Genomic DNA, 16,315 nt, shown 5'->3' with positions numbered 1-16,315 from the left:
GTATTCTCATCATGCCGTTTTCACTTGGCATTTTGTGTGGTTCTTTTGGAAGCCAGGTTGTGTAATCTGTTGGTAGCATGCTTCTTAACGAAGTGGAGGAAGAAATCTCCACCTTAGTAAGGGAGCAAGCAGTGTGGGATGGGGTGATGGACAGAACATGGCTTTGGACTCTAAACATTTAGTGTTCTGAGTCCTTGCTACTTATTTGCAGCGACTTGGGGCAAATGAGTATCTTTGAGCCTGAGTTGCCTCATTCGTAAGAGATGATACCGTGCCGAAGATATAGTTATTGTGAGGATTAAGGGAGAGAAGGTATTAAAGCTCCTGTTGGTACAGAGCCTCGCATCGTAGCCTGCAGTAAAATACTCTGTCCTTTCCCTACACAGATAAGACGCCCACGTGGAGCAGTCCTACTTGATGCGCACCGGGGGTGGGCGGTCAGGGATGCGGTGGAGTGTAGACGAAGGTCACTGGAATGAATTCATTCACCAGAACGAATGGCTGTTGGTGTTTTAGAAAGTAACTCGGGTGGCAGTGTGGAGGGTGGATCGGAAGGGGTAAGACTGGCGACAGCGAGGTCGGCGAAGAGGCTTGTGTTAGTGACCCAGGTGAGACGAGAGCGCGGGGACTGGAGTCGTGTAGTGGGTACGGAGAGCCATGGGGACGCGGGAGCTAGGAGGGGAGCCCCGACTTTACGACGAAGTGAGGACAGGGAGGGATCAAAGCTGACTTGTCTTCGCAACGTGGGAAACGCGGAAGGGAGTTGGTCAGTTTGAACGTGGAGAGACCAGTCGGGAGGCCCGGGGAGGGCCCCCCCCCCCGGAAGTGTCGGCAGGGGTCCCGGATGGAGGGGCGCGTCTGTGCGGGGCGGCGAAGGCGGCGAAGGTGTAGGGCCCTTCGAGGGGAAAGGGTGCTTTCATGACCGCCGGGATTTTGAGTTGCGCAGCCGAGGCTCCCGGAACCCAGGTGGGAGGAGAGGCAGCGGGGGCGGCGTTCAGTCCTGACCCTAAGAGCCGGCAGGAAGGGAGGACGGGGAGCCGGATTGAGGGGCGGTGTGCGGCCGCGAGTGTGCACAGGGTTTTGCGGCCGCGGGGGCCGGGGCGGAGCGGGAGGGCCAGTGGGGCCGGAGGCGGCTGCTCTGTTTTCACCTCCTCTCAGCCGCGCGCGTCAAACCCCGGCTGGTCTCTTCGGCCTCTTGTCCAGGCATCCCGTGGGCTGACACTTCGGGGGGATTTAAGAATTTCTTTTTTTTTTTTTTTTTTTTTACCGTTTATTTTTGAGAGAGAGACAGAGTGTGAGCGGGAGGGGCAGAGAGAGAGGGAGACACAGAATCTGAAGCAGGCTCCGGACTCCGAGCTGTCAGCACAGAGCCCGACGCGGGGCTCGAACCCACAGCCTGTGAGATCGTGACCTGAGAGAAGTTGGACGCTTAACCGACTGAGCCACCCAGGCGCCCCGGGGTTGAAGAATTTCTAATAAAATTTAAGAATATCTCAGCCTGGCGACGCTGCGGTGTCCGTTGTAAATGGCGTTGAGTACCTTTAAGTACCTTTAACCTGCTGGATTGTTTTCTGGTGTGTTTCTGGACCAGCCAGATCGCGAGGAACCTGAGCCTCTGCTCCGGCTTTACGACCCTACAGACCTTTTCAGTGACACGGGGGAGCCCCCCTCCCCTACTCCTTCTGGTAGGAGTCCACCTCCTGTTCCGCCCCACCCCCCAAGCTCCGCGTGGGCCGCTTCCCATTCCCATCCCTTCCCGGCAGCCCAGGCTTGAATTGTCCTCCCTCCCATTCTCTTGCTTTCCGTCCGGGTTTTTTTTTTTTTTTACTTCACCCGTCGGATAGGTTTGCTCAGGTTTCTGTTAGCTTTTTATCATGGAAGATAGAACACAGTGTACAGATACAACGTACGCATCTGTCACTCAGCTTCTTTTTCCTGCCGTATTTTGGAGTAAATCCCGGCCATCCTGTCATTTCATGCATGACAGAATGTGTCCCTAACAAATCTGGTATTTTGTTGTTGCTGTTCTTCCGCTCCAGCACCGTGAAACCGCAGTGGCCGTGCCCCCGCCAGGCAAGGGCCTTCCCGTTCTTGGGGTGGGGGGGGGGTGCCGGCCCTCCCTCCTCTCCTAGAGGTACTCTTGTGTAAAAAACCAGTATTCTATATAAAAACATTATCGTTCTGTACGTACTCCTTTCTCTGTCACCTGTTTCGCTTGCGAGTCTTTCTGAAACCCGTCTGTTGTGTGCCTGTCCGCCGGTTTAGTTTTGATATCTCCTGTTAGTGGACGTGAGGGTTGTTTGCACGTTTGGGTTTTTGTTGTCGCTCATACAAGGCAGTACAGTGAAAGCACGTGTTTGGTGTGCGCGCACGCGCCCGCACGCACAATTTCCTCTGGGTGTAAACCATCCTGCGGTTCGTTCGTGTCTCACGTGCCATGTTGCAAATCAGAGCCGGGGGGTTATGCGTTCTTTTACCCAAGTGTTAGAAAAGAAGTAATTCCTTGGTTGAGTAATACCCAGGATCATGTAAATTTTGAATCAGATTTAAAATGTTAACTAAACCAGAAAAGCTAAATTCCGTCTCGTTTCTATGTCTTCGGTTTCTTGCGGGAAACCTTTTCCATTCCATGCGACCTCTTCCCCTGGTTTAGGGGACAGTCTGCTCCCTTTCGGTCAGGATCATCCCAAACTTGCAGGAGATGCTCCCGAGGGGGTAAACCCGGCCATGAGCTCTGGGATTTCCTCACCTGGCTGTGCTCGGTGACCAGGGAAGCTGCATCTCAACCTTTCGTTTCAGCGACTCTGGTTTTAAGCGCCTGCAGAAAAAGTTCAGGACTCTGTGGGCCACCGGCCCTGCATCCCGCCCCCCACCCCCTTTGGTGGCACACGTGCCCAGCTCCACCATTTTAACGACAGAATGGCACACGTTGCTTCTGCAAAGTGACCTCCTTCTGATACTTGGGGTGGCTTTTCAGGTGTGCATACCGGTGACGGCCCGGGCAGTTTCACAAATGTTCTTAAGGTGAACGCAGAGATTTGAGTCACTGGATTTGCATGGTTTTGTGGGGTTTCCCGGGTCGTGTGAATAACGGATCATTTTCATTGATCACCTCAGACCACTTACAGAAAGAACTTGTTTTTTAACGGTGAATTTTATTACATTTTCACTGACTCTAATACAGCTTTTACGTTTAGAAGAAACTAACATTTTAAGTCAGTGTTTGTTTTTTTTTAATCTTTCTACATTTTTTCAAAAGCCATCCACCTAACTGAAGCACTAGAAATAGTTTTGTTTTTTTTTTTTTTGGAAAAACCTTGTCGTTTGCACTCCTGTCACAACTCGGATCTGAATGATCTTGCTCTCACACTCCTCAGCATTGGCTGCTGCAACAGTACCTGCTAGAAGTGTTTGGTCTTCAGAAATGGGGGCAAATATCAGGACTTCATTAACAGGCAAAAGCGGTTATCTGGCCTTTCGGAGCAGTTGAGGTGAAAGTGAGGCGCGGATAAGGTGGGTTTCTCCCCCGGAGTAGAGACGTAGTTTTGTTCCTTAAGGGTCTTGAGAATGTATATTCCTACCTGTTGTGCTTGAGGAACTGTCAGGGAACGCAGAAAAGCTTAATTGCTTAGATGTCTGGTGAAGAAACGCTTGGCCCTGTAGTCCAGTTTGGGGGCCGAGTCTCATAAAGTGGAGGCCACCCTCCTTCCTGCAACTAGACGCTTAAATCGTTAAATCGCCTCTGTGTCTCCCAGTGGCCGCGGTGACACGTAGCACCCCCACAGGCGCCTTGCACGGCCTCTCTGCCAGAACCGTGCCCCCCTCCCCTCACTTCTGCCCCCACCTCACTTCTCCGCAGAGCTCCCTGGAGTCTGACCCTGTGACGAGGACGCCCCTCTGTAGCCTCTGTCCACATCCTTAAACTTCCTCGCTCATCTCCGGAGCTGAAGCCTCCTGGAAGCCAAGCTGTGGCTGTTCGTGTTCTCCCACATTCCACCAGCCTCCAGGTTGAAGGTGGCTCAGTGCCCCCGACCCCGCCCGGTGTTGACGGGGCCGTGGTCAGAGACTCACTCTCTGGAGGCCCCGCCCGCTCCACTCCCAGTAGCGGTCGCCTGTCGCCAAGGACTGGCAAAATTCACCGGGCAGTCTGGCGCCCAGCTCGGTCTTCCGCTCCGTTCCTCAGCACCATCATCTCAGGTGACTCACTGCCTATGGGGATGGTGCTCCTGGTGCCTTGACCTTCACTTCCTTGAGCTCCACCGTGTTCCCGTTGTTCTCAGGCCGGGGCCCTCAGCCTCGGCCTTGTCACCAGACCACCCCACTTCCAGCGTCGTCGATCTGGCGGGCCGCTGCCAACTACTGGCGCCAGCCTTCTGTCTCTCGGCCTTTCTCAGACCTCACACTCCTCTTCCCGCTTTCTTCACCCCTTCTTGGCCAAAACGGTCTGCATTTCTGTGTCTTCCAACCCGTTCCAGTTGATTTCTGTCCTGAAGGCTGCAGTGAGACTTTGCTTGCTGAAGCGTCACCAGTGGCTTAAGTAGAACTGAAACCAGAAGCTGCATTTCAGATACGATGACGATGAAAATAATAGCCTTTATTCACTGTGTTGCCTCACTTAATCCTGACCCCTCTGAGATACATTAAGTGATTTACTCAAGATCATACAAGAGGTAGAGGGCAGAGCCTTTTGTAGGACCACGATGAGGCCCTGCCCGCCATGGCCTTTTCTTCCCTTGGCCTCCAGAGTGGGGCTCCTCTCATTGTTTGGGGCTGTAACTTTGCAGGTACAGACTCTGTGGTTCCCCATCATCTAGTCAGTTTCTAAATGTTCTCAGGACTGACTTTGGGCCCATCTCTTTCTGCAATTTCTCTGATTAACGCTGGTTCTCAGACTCCAGTAGTGCCTGTCAGAATGATCTCTCCAGAGCCCAGCTTCCCAGGATGCTTCTGTGATGCTTTTCAGATCCACCGTGTCCAAAAGTAAACTGCCTCCCACCAATCTGTTCCTCCTCCACTGTGTTCTGACCTGGTAGGTGGTTCCATCGTGCATTTATCACATAGATGATACATATAGGCGTTTATCACGCACACTCAAGTCAGCAGAAGAGAAATCCTTAGAAGGCTGCCTGCTACAGTGTCACTTACAACTGTTAAACACCTAAAGCTCTTTAGCAGGGGACTAGTTTGATGAACAATAGGATTTTAGCTCACAAAAACGAGATACATTTCATTAAGTGAGATGTATTTCGTTATTAAAGAAAAAGTTGCAAAAGTGTGTGGTCAGCTCCGTGAGTGTTAGTTAGAAATGAGTAGGGACCAGTGCAGAGTAATCTTTATAAATAAATAAATAAGTAAGTAAGTAAGTAAGTAAAGCTGTGTTGTTCCTTAAAACATTAGTTTTCTTGAAGAAACCTGTCCCGAGATCTGTTCAGGAAAAACCACTCTATGGCCAAGTCCACTCGAATGAGAAGTGCTTTATACTGTCGTTTTGACGGAGATTCACAAGAGGCGTCCGCTTATTAAGGCCTCTCGAGTCTCGTAGCCAACGGACGTGTCAACTTCGCCGCAGTTAGCGTCTCCCGTATCCCTTGATGCTCTATTCAGTTGATAATCAGTCAGCGTTCAGTGGAAGGCTGTTCTAAGTGCTCATTTAAAAGAGCCCTTTTATTACTACTGAAACTCTGACTTCCTCATAGCAAAGAGGTGTTTTTCAGGATTCCTGGAGGTTGTTTACCTAGCACTCTCCTCAGCGAAGACATCCTGTGCACCATTAATGTTGAGAAATCGGCTGTTTGGTTGGTTCACAGTGTGAATTGTTAGAAAGTCTGTTTACTACGGATTCTGTTGACTTTTCTGTCCCTTTGGAACAACACGGTCTTTGAGGGGAGTCCTTAAATAGACAACCTCCTTTCTCCTGTTAGGCTGTTTATTCTGACTCGTGTCCCATTCCGCCGTCTTGCTTTCCTAGGCGGACACGAAGGAGAAGAGCGCGGTGCGTCTGCATTTGTGGTGATTTGTTCGGCTTCGTGAGATGCAGCTGGGCTGCCTCTGCTTCCTGTCCTTGACCGGTTGCGTTTTGTGCCTCGGTTTCCTCTACAAATCAGCGTTTCTCCTGGATGTTCGTGACCGCAGACGTGAACGCTGTAATGTCGGGTTTGCGATACCAGAATGCTCTTGAAAACTGCCTGGTTTCCTGAATAGATACCTGGTTGAGTTTTGCCGTTTGTTTCTTGTATTGATTGGCTTTTTGGACCTCCAAAGGTTTTTAGCTAAAATATTTTTACCCCTTACTTAAAAACCACTCGAAACTCTTTTTATGAAGTCTGCTCAAGGCCATGGGCAGTTTGGATGGCCTGGTCGTGAGGTGGAGGCTGTCCCGTTTGTAAAGTGCTCTGTCTCCGAAGTTGCAATCCTGGCAGATAAGGCCTCGTGGGCGCCTGCGTCGTGGGTTATCACTCCAAGCAGTCTTCCTGTCCGTTTAGTTCACAGACACTTGGGCGACGCACGCGCAGATTAGCCCCTTGCCCCCTCGCCCCCAAGTGGAAAACCGCTTACCAGAGCGCCGTATGTCCGTTTGGACAGCCTGGTGGATACGCGGGTGCCCCACCTGGTTGCCCCTTCGAGAGGGGACTTGACTGCCAGCGTGGGCGGCGCGGGCAGCAGACGGCCCCCGCTTTCAGCTCCTCCGGGCCCGCCTCGGCCGCAGAGAGCTGCCCGGCCTGGCCCGCTTCCAGCCACTGAGGCCAGTGCGGCCTTGCGTGTAGCATTGACAGGGCTGACTGCAGAGCTGGGGGCCGGGGTGGGGGGTGTTGGGGGGGGCAGACGCTTCATTCCTAAGAAGCATCTCCCACCCAAACTCTTTCCCCGCCTCTGCCCCAGAGGGGCCACCCGGACACCAGCAGGTGGGCTGTTGCTGTCAGCGCGTGGCCTCACCTCGAAGACATTTTCCTCATGTGCTTACTTGGAACGTCTGCTTGTCGACTAAGTTCTGGATTCCTTTCCTGTCATATTAGTCATAAATGTTGAAGCGTAAGGGTGTGAGACTCCCTAGGGGATACTGAGACTACAAGGTAAGGATGTCCTCTTTAAACTATTTGCTTAAATAGGTGAGGACGTTGTGAGTTTTTGAGAACCTCACATCAGCTATGTATGAATCCTGAATACTCAGTGGGGACGATAGAAAACTAGAGCAGGTAGTTTCAAATAGACTAGTTTGCTTATTTTCCAACATTTTCTGCATATAAACTGAGGTGTGCCATGGTACAAAGTTACACATATAGAACTAGACGCAAAGTGTGTGTAGTAGAGTCAACTTGACATTGTATTTTTATTTATTTATTTTTAACTTAATTTATTTTTTAAATTTATATCTGAGTTAGCATGTAGCATGACGATGATTTCAGGAGTAGATTCCTTAATGCCCCTTACCCATTTAGCCCACCCCCCACCCCACCACCCCCCCAGCAACCCTAAGTTTGTTCTCTGTATTTAAGAGTCTCTTCTGTTTTGTCCCCCTCCCTGTTTTTATATTATTTTTGCTTCCCTTCCCATATGTTCATCTGTTTTGCTCTTAAAGTCCTCATATGAGTGAAATCATGATATTCGTCTTTCTCTGACTAGTTTCATTTAGCATAATACCCTCTAGTTCCAAATGGCAGTAATTGCCATTGTAATACTCCATTGTATATATGTATATATACCACATGTTCTTTATCCATTCATCCATCGATGGACGTTTGGGCTCTTTCCATCCTTTGGCTATTGTCGATAGTGCTGCTATAAACATGGGGGTGCGTGTGTCCTTTTGAAACAGCACACCTGTATCCTGTGGATAAATGCCTAGTAGTGCAATTGCTGGGTCGTGGGGTAGTTCTATTTTTAGTTTTTTGAGGACCTCCATCCTGTTTTCCAGAGCGGCTGCACCAGTTTGCATTCCCACCCGCAGTGCAGAAGCGTTGCTCTTTCTCCACATCCTCGCCAACATCTGTCACTGCCTGAGTTGTTCATGTTAGCCATTCTGACAAGTGCGAGGTGGCATCTCACCGTGGTTTTGATTTGTCTTTCCCTGATGATGAGTGATGTCACTCTGACATTTTAACATGAAAAGGTTGTGTTTGATCTTCTAGAGTGTGAGTGAGTCTTGGTGTAAAGACTTAGAACTGGAATGGGAAGTGTAGTAGAGGAAGAAAAAGCACGTAAAGAACGTGTTTGGGCATATTTAGATGCTGATGCTGAGTTAGGAGAGTGGAGGTGTTCTAGAGAAAATTGGTGAATCTGGGTTTTTCTAAAGTTTTTTATTTTAACTCCAGTATTGTTAAGATACCATGTTCTGTTAGCTTCAGGCGTACAATACGGTGAGTCAACAAATTCTCTCTGCTCGGTGCTCCTCTTGAGAAGTGTACTCTTTAATCCCCATCGGCTATTTCATCCATCCCCCCACCCACTTCCCCTCTGGTTAGCATCAGTTTGTTCTCTATAGGTAAGTCTGTTTCTTGGTTTGTTTCTCCTTTTTTCTCTGCTCATTTGTTTGGTTTCTTAAATTCCACTTATGAGCGATACTATATGGTATTTATCTTTCTCTGGCTTATTTTGCTTAGCATTATACTCTGGCTCCATCCATGTTGTTGCAGATGACAAGATTTCATTCTTCTTTTATGGCTGAATAATACTCCGTTGTATATATGCACCACATCTTCTTTATCCGTTCATCAGTTGATGGACACTTGGGCCACTTCCATAATTTTACTGTTGTAAATGCTGCAATAACATAGGAGTACATGTATCCCTTTGAATTAGTATTTTTGTATTTTGTGGGTACTTAGTACAGTTAACGGATCATAGGGTAGTTGTGTTTTAAGGAACCTCCATACTGTTTTCCACAGCAGCTGCACCAGTTTACATTCCCACAAGCAGTGCAAGAAGGTCCCTTTTTCTCCACATCCTGACCGACACTTGTTTCTTCTGTTTTTGATTTTAGCCATTCTGATCGGTGTGAGGTGATCTATCTCATTGTAGTTTGATTTGTATTTCCCTGATGATGAGTGATGTTGAACATCTTTCCATGCGTCTGTTGGCCAACTGGGTGTCTTTTTTGGAGAAATGTCTTTTCATCTTCTGCACATTTTTCAATTGGTTTATTTGGGGTCTTTTTGGTGTTGAGTTGTATCAGTTCTTTATATATTTTGGGTACTAACCCTTTATCACATGTCATTTGCAAATATCTTCTTCCATTCAGTAGGTTGCCTTGCAGTTTTGTTGTTTTCTTTGCGTGTGGAAGGTTTTATTTTTATGTAGTCCCAATAGTTTATTTTTGCTTTTATCGCCCTTGCCTCAGGAGACATATCTAGAAAAACGTTGCTATAGCTGATGTCGTAGAAGTAGTAATACTGTCGGTGCTCTTGTCTAGGATTTTGTGGTTTCAGGTCTCACATTTAGGTCTTTAATCCATCTGAGTTTATTTTTGTGTATGGTGTGAGAAAGTGGCCCGGTTTCCTTCTTTTGCATGTAGCTGTCCAGTTTTCCCAGCACCATTTATTAAAGAGATGGTCTTTTTCCTCTTGCATATTCTTGCCTTCTTTGTTGAAGATTAATTGACCATATGATTGTGGGTTTATTTCTGGGTTTTCTCTTCTGTCCCACTGATCTATGTGTCTGTTTTTGTGCCAGTATTGTACTGTCTCGATCACTATAACTTTGTAATATAACATGTAGTCTGGAATTGTGATGCCTCCAGTTTTGTATTTCTTTGTCAAGACTGCTTTGGCTACCTGGGGTCTTTTGTGGTTCCATTCAGATTTTAGGATTGTTTGTCCTAGTTCTATGAAAAATGTGTAGGTATTGATAGGGATTGCATTAAATCTGTAGATTGTTTGGGTGGTGTAGACGTTTTAACAGTATTTGTTCTTCCAGTTCGTGAGCATGGAATGTCTTGCCATTTGTGTTGTCTTCCATCTCTTTCATCAGTGTTTTATAGTTTTCAGAGTACAGGCCTTTCACCTCTTTGGTTAAGTTTATTCCTAGGTATTTTATTATTTTTGGTGCAGTTGTAAATGGAATTATTCTCTTAATTTCTCTTTCTGCTGCTTCATTATTAGTGCATAGACATGCAACAGGTTTCTGTACCTTGATTTTGCCGAGTTCAGTGAATTCCTTTATCAGGACTAGTAGTTTTTTGGTGGAGTCTTTAGGGTTTTCTTTAGATAGTGTCATGTCATCTGCAAATAGAGTTTTAGTTCTTCCTTGTTGCTTTGGATGCTTTTTATTTATTTTTCTGGTCTGATAACTGTGGCTAGGACTTGCAGGACTATGTTGAATGAAAGTGGTGAGAGTGGACATCCTTGTCTTGTTCCTGACCTTGGGGGAAAGGCTCTCAGTTTCTCCCCATTGAGTATGATGTTGGCCATGGGTTTTCATAAATGGCCTTTATTATGTTGAGGTGTGTTTCCTCCAGACCTACTTTGTTGAGGGTTTTTATCATGAATGGATGTTGTACTTTGTCAAATGCTTTTTCTGCATCTACTGAAATGGTCATATGGTTTCGTATCCTTTTTCATGGTTGTGATGTATCACATTGATTGGTTTGTGACTGTTGAAATTGGTTCCCTATTTGTTGACACCCTAAAAATGAAAGAACCTAAAATTCACACCAGGGTATTGAGGAATACTGGCTTTTCAGAATCCAGATGTCAGCCTTGTTGTTCTGACACTTTCTAGCGTTGTAACATTGGTTAGGTTTGATTGCTTCCGTAAAAGGGAGGGCCAGAACTAACTATCTTTAAAGTTAACCTCCAATCTACTGTAATTGGTTCTTATGAGCAAATATTTTTGGTACACAAATGCGTAGTACATAAATTTTCCACTTTACAAGTGTGTCACATACCAAAAGTTAATGGGTTAGCTTCTTAGGTGCTTTATTCCACAGCAGTAGCGTTGTGTCTGTTTAGATTTACTATTATTAAGAGTACATAAGACAGTGCCTACAATAGTGCCTGGCACATGGTAGTTTCGTACTAAATATTTGTTCAGTAAAATATTACTGATCACTGAACTCCTGGGCGTCTTACAACTCTGTTTAAACACTGTGTTAAAATATGTATACGTTTGTAGTGACCAGAATAACAACATTAGTAAATGAATCAGTAAGAAAAATTTCAGCCTAAAATCTAGTGTTTGAAGGAAAAAGTGAAGAAACAAGATAGAATTTAATGGAGATTCTAAGTGGGGGTTTGAGGGTAAGTTCAGATGCTTTATAATGGTGATACTTCATTATTTCTAAATCCTTTAAAAACATACAGCTTTTCAGTTCCCCAATTTGCTATTTCATTTATTCATATACAACATTGATCTGTGTGCCAGGCTCCGAACTAGGTTCTCAGCAAAAGAGATGGTCTCTGTGCCATGAATCCTTCTCTGCAAAGAAGGGAGAGACACAGGCCTGGGATTACCAGGAATGAGAGTTCAGAAGGGAAAGTCCCACGAGGTGGGCGCACCTCACCGGTCTGGGACTTCTAGTGAGTGTCACCTGGCTGGACGTGGGCGAGGGAGCACAGGAGCTTTCCAGGCACAAGCAGCCTGGGGAGCGGCAGCAGTGATGATGATGACGACGACGATGACGACAGTGACCGCTGGGGAAGGAAACAGAGGTAGTAGTGAGTGGATATGACGTGACCTCGAAGGTTAAAATCAGTAGCACTCAGATGTGAAAGAACAGGAACGAGGCATTCGAATTATCCCAGGTTTCTGGCGCTCACTGAGATGGGCGGCACCGGTGAACGGGGGATCTGGGGGCAGCTCCTGCATTCAGCTGTACGCCTGCTGGGTGTGCGAGGTCTAGGAGGGGGTGTGAACTGGGCACTGAGATGTGTAGATGGGCCTGGACTCGAGAGAAGCAGTCTGGGTTGGAGATACACTTCATGAGTCACTGGCAGGTGGGGGTTTGAAGGAAGGAGGTTGGGACACGTCCCCGTAGTAACCCGTTGAACTTGAAGGTACTTTTATGCGGCCCAGTGGAAGTGATACGGTGAGGAAAAGGTGAAAATGGAAAGAGTGGAACATTTTTCCCGGTTGCTGCTAGGAATTAAACGGGAAGAAAGAGGAGTAAAAGAGCATCTAGATGGGTCTGAGAAGGCTTATCTAAGTTAGAATTAACTGAAGTGTGTGTGTGAGTCCGGGGAGTTGAAGTGATGATTTCCCCCGGGTGGAACACAAGGAGTGCGGGTTTAAATAGGTCGCGCCACCAGGCAGTACTACGGGTCCAAACACCCTGTCAAGTGGGGTGTTGGTGGGTATGATCCTCCCAAGGGAGATGGAAGGAAAGGCATATGGAACATAGATTCTGGGAGCATTTGCGAAGTGGCTGCTGGGTGGTTGGTTTCCCTAAAACTTGAGGGAATTCTTCTGTCAGGTATGTTTATGTTCTACATTTGAGCATACTTCTTTGAGCGTATGCTGTAGAATACTTGCAGGATCAAGAGTGGTAGTGTGGCTTCATAAAATAGTAGGTCCCAAAGCTTAGATTATAATTAGTAGAGGGGTGCCTGGGTGCGTCAGTTGGTTAAGCGTCTGACTCTTGATCTTGGCTCAGGTCTTGATCTCAGGGTCGTGAGTTCAAGCCCCGCGTTGGGCTCCACACTGGGCGTGAAGCCTCCGTAACAGCTAAATAAATATTAGAGATGATTTGGTTTTCGGACTTGATCCACAAGTATGAACTACATTCTCCTCAAATGTGCCTTAGCCTACAGGGAGCGCTAATGCCATGGAAGATGGAGAATGTACCGAATTACTTGCTGAACTCAAATTTGCACTGGCAAGCTTTGACAACCCATTCTTACTGCTCCAGACATCATTTACCTCCAACATTTATTGTATGGAGCCATTCAAATAATTCAGTGTTTCTTAATTTGACAACAGAAGTACTTGTTTAAAAACCTCCACATTTCAGTGTGATGTACGTAGATGATCCTTAAGGTGTGACTGTAGTATTACGTATTGAGAAGTACTGAGTTACTAGGCTATGGAATACCTCCGGCCCTTTATCTATGGATCTGAAATCCTGAAGCATTAAATTCTATTTTGCAGGAGCCTTATACACTTGGAAATAATAGCCACTATTAATTGTGAAGCGTTGACTGTGTGTTAAATATCGATAAGGTAGTAAATAACAGAGGCATTATCTTATTTAGACTTCACAGTAACTGTCTGAGAAAAATGATCTGCCCCCCCTTTTGAGGATTAAGAAATCGAGGCTGAGAAGTGAAGTACCTTGCCGAAGACCTCATACCTAGTAGGTATGGAGCCGAGCTTCAGACCCCGGCCACTGAATTTAGGGGACATTTTAAATTTTGATGATTCCTGCCAAATTCCCTTCTAAAAGGGGGAGTGACCGTTTCCCTGCACCTTCAACCTCCCCAACATCTGCATTCCTGCAAAGTGCTAAGTGAAAAACTGTTAGAATTCACAGGTAACTAGTGCGGTCGGTTTTTCCTACTTTTTAGGTGTTTGTGTTTCGCTTTCTGGGAGTTAGCTTTGCCTTTTTTCCTTTGAGTTTATCTTTCTAGTTGTTATGTAGGCCAAGTGATTAAGTTTAAGTTTTGATACCTTCAGGAGGCAAAAAAGAGCAACAGTGTTAGCTGTGCTTCTGCAGTTTCACCCGGCTTTTCTTGTGAACACTTTTCTTGTGAGTTCATAGGATTCCGACCTAAATCCCTGATAAGTAAGCTTATCTCTGTACGTTAGACCATCTAACATGAGTTTGTTTCCACAGAGAAAGAGAAATATTCTCTAGATTAGAGTGGTGCCCACTAATGCCCACAGACTGAATATTTCTGTGCGCGTGGCAGGCACCCCATTACCCACCCCAGGATGTCGAGAAAGAATTAATTGGCTTTATTTCTTCCTCAGGTTTGCCTGCAATGAGATTTCATTCTCTACATATAAAGGACATCCTTTCTGAGCTGCTGTGAATAAATTTGGAATGATACTGTATATTTTCATCTGATGGAGAATTAGCTGTACCTTGAGTTTGGATTGCTGCACTGGACGACCTAAGAATATCGCTCACGATGTCATCAAACAGGAGTCAGAATCCCCATGGACTGAAGCAGATTGGCCTTGACCAGATCTGGGACGACCTCCGTGCTGGAATCCAGCAAGTATATACCAGACAAAGTATGGCGAAATCCAGATACATGGAGCTCTACACGTATCCTACTGCTTGAGCTGAGATTAATTTGCTTAGAAGTTCAGTTATTTACTAGTATGATCTGTGAATGGTTAGAAATTTTACATCGTGTTTTCTCTTTCCATTTTCACCCTGTGATATACTCAGAGTCCTTTTTTAGCTTTAAAAATTAACTCACACTCTAAGTCTTTTGACCAGAGGTAAAATTGGCTAGTTGGTTAGTCCAAAGCAGTGCTGTGCAGTGCAGTCGTTACTGACTACGTGTGGCTGTTTACATTGGCAGTCACTAAAATGAACAGTTCCTAAGTCACGGTATCTGTACTTTAGGTGCTTGAGAGATGGCACACTACTTCCGTCGCTGTGGAAAGTTCCATCGGACCGCGCCAGTGAAAGCAGGGGAGCGCTGGTTTCTGTGTTGTCTGCGGTTGCCTTTGTGTTTCAGGGCCTGAGCAGGGTGCTTGCATCAGAAATGGTCTGGTCCTCCGTGGCTCAGGACGTGGTTCAAGGCCCGCACTGGCCTCTGCGCTGACAGTGCGGGGCCTGCTTCGGATCCTGTTTTCCTCTCTCTGCCCCACGCTCACTCTCTAAAAAAATAAATAAACGTTAAAAGAAAAAATAAAAGCAGTCTGGCCCACAAAGCCAGAAATATCTGCTGTCTCGCCCTTTATGGGAACAGTTCGCTGACCCTTATCTAAAGGGTTACCACATAGAGCAAAAAGCTTGACAGTCATACCTTGTTTTACAAATACGGTATTAAAGTATCTCATTCGCTCGTTATGTGGTCCGTGGTGTGTGCAAGGGACTGTCTGCCTGCCACAAAGGTCATGAGGGTGTAAAAGACATAGCTCCTGTTCTCTAGTATGTACTTGACGATACACTTTTTAACTTGTAAGTTTCTTGATTCCATTCAAATATAAGAAATTGAAATTTAAGCTAACTCCCTAGACAGCAGATTGCTACCGCTTTGCTGGTTCTAGTAGTTTAAAGTTGCTAGTTCAGTGGAGATTTAATCTTAGATTTTTAGTATGTATCCATAATTGTCAAACTTGGCTATGTGATGTTCCAGTGTACCCTCAGCTATGCTAACATTTTAGGATCGTCCCCCCAAATTAGCATTACTTTAAATAGACATGAAGCTTCATGTCTAACTCAAAATTAACTTAAAAGTTATTATAGTTGTGTGCATATTCCTATGTGCGTGTACATTTACGTTGTTAAAAAACCAACTTGAGATATAATCCCATACTGTAAAATTCACCCTTCTTTAAGTGGTTTTTAGTATATTCCCAGGGCCGTGCAGCCACCAACATGGTCTCATTTTAGGACATTTCCATCACCGCCAAGAGAAGATCCGTACCCATGAGCAGTCACTGTCATTCTCGCTCCCCTCGGTCCCCGGCAACCACTAATCAACTTTCTGTCTGTGCATTTGCCTGTTCTGGACATTTTAGAAACGTGGAATCACGCAATGTTTAGCTTTTTGAGACCGGCTTTTTTCACTTAGCACAGTGTTTGTGGCTTCAGCCTTGTGTCACGTGTCCGCACATCCTCCTGACGGCTGGATCGCAGGGACACATACCGCGTTTTGTTCATCCGTTCATCAGTGATGGGCCGCCTGGGTTGATTCCACCCTTTGGCTCTTACTGAACTATGCTGTTGTGAATATTGTTATCTTGGGTGGATAGCTGGGAGTGGATTGCTGGGTCACAGGACATAGAGAAAGCCTTTAAGGAGGATAGGATCTTTGACAGAAGAGAGGAGGTTCCTCCACTCGAGGGTTGTGGCTTACCTAGGTGTATGACCTTTATGATCTTTTTTGTTTTTGTTTAATCTTGTAAGTAATACGGCTGAAGGTGGTGATTTCAGTGGCGAGACAAGGCACTTGGCTGGGTTTCTGGTGTGCGGAAAGCCCAGGGAGCCCCTGTGTGGAGACCAAAGACGTCTAATTGCTGATTTGTCTCTGGGGAATTTCTTCACATGTGATTTTTGGCTAAATCAGATTGGTCCTCTGTCCAGGACCATGCCATGCTCTCAGAACTCTGAGAATGTAGAGACAGCAGTTACTGGCTTCTTTTATTCTGTAAATAATTAGAATGTGTAGTTCTGCAGTTTTTAAATTTTTTCGGAAATTCTGCC

General features: G+C 46.3%; 1 protein-coding gene across 2 annotated transcripts in view; it reads left to right on the top strand.

The window, feature by feature from the left end:
• CUL1 (cullin 1) overlaps positions 1–16,315 on the top strand; it is a 103,937-nt gene that overhangs the window by 21,907 nt on the left and 65,715 nt on the right. For both annotated transcript variants that reach the window (XM_027075694.2, XM_053217928.1), the window contains exon 2: positions 13,900–14,200. In XM_027075694.2, the coding sequence (XP_026931495.1) occupies positions 14,061–14,200 (140 nt within the window). In that variant the 5' untranslated portion in view covers positions 13,900–14,060. The remainder of the gene's footprint in view (positions 1–13,899; positions 14,201–16,315) is intronic.

The sequence above is a fragment of the Acinonyx jubatus genome, chromosome A2, assembly GCF_027475565.1.
Source record: "Acinonyx jubatus isolate Ajub_Pintada_27869175 chromosome A2, VMU_Ajub_asm_v1.0, whole genome shotgun sequence".
Lineage (NCBI taxonomy): Eukaryota > Metazoa > Chordata > Mammalia > Carnivora > Felidae > Acinonyx > Acinonyx jubatus.
This window is presented reverse-complemented; position numbering and strand designations above follow the sequence as displayed.